The sequence below is a fragment of the Vulpes lagopus genome, chromosome 21, assembly GCF_018345385.1.
Source record: "Vulpes lagopus strain Blue_001 chromosome 21, ASM1834538v1, whole genome shotgun sequence".
NCBI classification, from domain to species: Eukaryota; Metazoa; Chordata; class Mammalia; order Carnivora; family Canidae; genus Vulpes; species Vulpes lagopus.
The window spans coordinates 17,408,140-17,409,918 of record NC_054844.1 but is presented as its reverse complement, the minus strand read 5'-3'; the positions used below and the strand labels follow the sequence as shown (position 1 = coordinate 17,409,918).

The 1,779-nt window shown below is 39.6% G+C and overlaps 1 protein-coding gene across 1 annotated transcript; it reads right to left on the bottom strand.

Annotated features, from left to right (window-relative positions):
- Positions 1-502: 502 nt before the first annotated feature.
- Positions 503-1,402, bottom strand: CAPZA3 (capping actin protein of muscle Z-line subunit alpha 3). The gene has a single exon (XM_041735455.1). It carries the CDS (start codon positions 1,400-1,402, stop codon positions 503-505), a length of 900 nt encoding a protein of 299 aa, XP_041591389.1.
- Positions 1,403-1,779: the final 377 nt, after the last annotated feature.

The window sequence follows — 1,779 nt, the reverse complement described above, 5'->3', positions numbered from 1 at the left end:
TAGATTTTTGATATCTTTTGGTTTCATGGAATATCCAACACTAACATCACTTAGTGAAAATCCACTATCTCAGGGTTGGGGTAGGACTCAATTGAATTATATGAAGTATCACTTGCAGAGTGACTTTCATCTGCATACCTTCTCCAGTTACAATGAAAGTCAAAGGTCCTTCCTACAAACACACAAACACACACCCCACATACATACCCTAGCCACCTTTATAATACTTCTGAGTGCCACATTCTATCAAGTTATTTTAGGTTCTAGTAAACATCTCTGGCTTTATGATGGTTACTACCATGAAACACATTTAAATCATCCTTTTCTTCCCTTATTGGTTAATATTCCCTGAGTAAAATTATTTGTTACACCTTTCCCTAATTTAAATTTGCATTTGTCATATGATAGGCATCTCCAGTGGCTTTTCAACCTTAGGAAAATCCCAACACCCCTCCCAGAAACACAACTACATCAGGTCAAGACAATTACCAGGAGCAATCCTTTATATTATCCAGTTGCATAACACACTTCTTGAATAAATGACATATCCTAATTTAGGATACATCACCAGATTCAAGTCAGAGAGTATCCTTTGCCAGTCAATAAGAGTGCGGGTCACTGGAAGATCTCTTCGTAGAATTTTTCTCAGGGCTTCGTTCGATAACTCCTGTAATTCTTCTAAGACTGCAGCTTGAAATATATTCTCTTGCTCTTCCACAAGCCTCGCAAAATTTAAAGCCAGTTGAGCTTGGTTAACTACTTCCAAGCTTTCTTTCAGGTCCTTGGAGATTTCAATATGAAGGTTGACAGCCCTGAAGAAATGAGCTTGCACAAAAATTCTTCCTGTTACTTGGGTTAGAAATGGATTTATTTGGAAAATCCACTTAGATTTCCAAAGGCCATTCCAGCAATCTCTTGTTTCATAGCTGTGATCCTCAATGCAGGCTATCAAGAACTCCTTATTTTTCACCGATTTTCTCAGCACGTTGCAATTTCCTGTTGGATAGTGGTCATTCACATACAGTTTTAAGGCGCACAGAACAACATTTCTCAGGTATTCTGTCTCATTCCGAATGATACCGTGACTTTGGATGTCTCTTAGCTGGTTTTGAAGCAGGTCGAATTTGAAAGAAAGTTTGCTTTGATAGTCAAAAAATCGGTAGTCACCCATTACGTTGTGGTGAGATAAGAGTACTGGATTTCCATCGATGCAGAGTGGTAAAGAGTATTTTTGGCAGTGTTGGTGGCCTGCACACTCACCTTGATGGTGCATGAGTTTTTCATCACGGATAAGCAGACAGAGATCATCAAAAGCGTTTACAAATTCCCCTGGAGGAGCTTGTATTAACAGTCTGCGAATTACTCTTTCTTTCTCTTTCCTACTCAGAACACTAAGTGACATGTTTGGTTGCAGCAGAAGCAAGGCTTCTGAAATTAAGAGTGTTCAAAGGATGAGAAAACATTCCATGAGACACCTTTCCCATCAAGGTGTTAAACATTCAAGCTTAAGATTACTATGTCTAACCATGAAAACAGGCTGTCTGGCAAGCTCTGAGTCTCCTGATGAAGTCATAAAGAAGCTTTCTCTATGAAGCATGGAACTTTCGATGATATCACAATGGGTGCTCAGATCCAAAGAAAAACATGACAGTCACCTGACAGCGTGGTACCCAGCCAACCAGCTATACATATTTTGAAGATTTTAAGAACTTAACCTCCTGAACAGCTTTCAGGAACATGACAGTCACCTGACAGCGTGGTACCCAGCCAACCAGCTAT